Source organism: Nicrophorus vespilloides, unplaced genomic scaffold (genome assembly GCF_001412225.1).
Source record: "Nicrophorus vespilloides isolate i.1.1-1 unplaced genomic scaffold, Nicve_v1.0, whole genome shotgun sequence".
NCBI lineage: Eukaryota > Metazoa > Arthropoda > Insecta > Coleoptera > Silphidae > Nicrophorus > Nicrophorus vespilloides.
The window spans coordinates 802-1,621 of NW_017097235.1; the positions used below are offsets into that span (position 1 = coordinate 802).

The 820-nt window shown below is 34.4% G+C and overlaps 1 protein-coding gene across 1 annotated transcript in view; it reads left to right on the top strand.

Annotated features, from left to right (window-relative positions):
* Nucleotides 1–552, top strand: part of LOC108559475 (protein KRI1 homolog) — a gene marked incomplete at its 5' end in the record, with an annotated part of 1,348 nt that extends 796 nt beyond the window's left edge. The window contains 1 exon segment of the mRNA XM_017916779.1: nucleotides 1–552. Coding sequence (XP_017772268.1) covers nucleotides 1–410 — 410 coding nt within the window.
* Between the last annotated feature and the right edge of the window lie 268 nt (nucleotides 553–820).

The following is an 820-nucleotide window of genomic DNA, read 5'->3' on the forward strand; positions in this document are numbered from 1 at the left end:
AACAGATGGAAGAAAATGCAACTGGTGTAGTTAGTAAAAAGAAAAAGAAGAAAAAGCAAAATGTAGAAGAGAATCAAGCGGAAGTCTTTGAATCAACAGAAAAGGTTAACACGAAGAGGAAAATTAGTGAAACTGAAGAAATCGATGTTCCTAAGAAGAAAGAGAAGAAGTCAAAGAAAACTGTAAACGATGAGAGTGCCGCTGCTGCAGTACCTGTATCTGCAGATGCAAAGAAAGTCGATAGCAAAAAGAAGAAAGAGAAGGAAAAGTGGAAGCAATTCTCGAACAAGATTAAGAAACCCAACAAGAAAGAGACTGACATTGACATTTCTGATGAGAGATTGAAAGCGTACGGATTTAATCCGAAGAAATTTAAAAATAAAGTTAAATATGGTCATGGTATATTTTAAAATAGTATATCTAGTGCCTTCTTTGAATTGTAAATGTTAGTTAAAATATAAATTGATTTTAATAATAGTACTTATCTTTAACTGACAAGTCTTAATGTGTACATGTGTATTCTAATCATCTATTAAAGCAGTGGTTTCCGAACTTGATGTTACTACGCCTCCCTCAAAAGTATGTAACCATTTGGCGCCTCCCCGCACCCCACAATTCATAAAAGGAAAGCGTGTGACAGCAATATCGATAAGAGCACAGTAATATATCGATACTTGCTGAATTCCCCAAACATTCAGCTTTCATATGCATCTTTTGGATTCATTCTATCTATTATAGTTTTCGAGTAAATCGATGAAATGTGAAAACACTGCTTTTTCGAGCACTTTTTCAACTTTGAATGCGAATTACAGCCAAACAG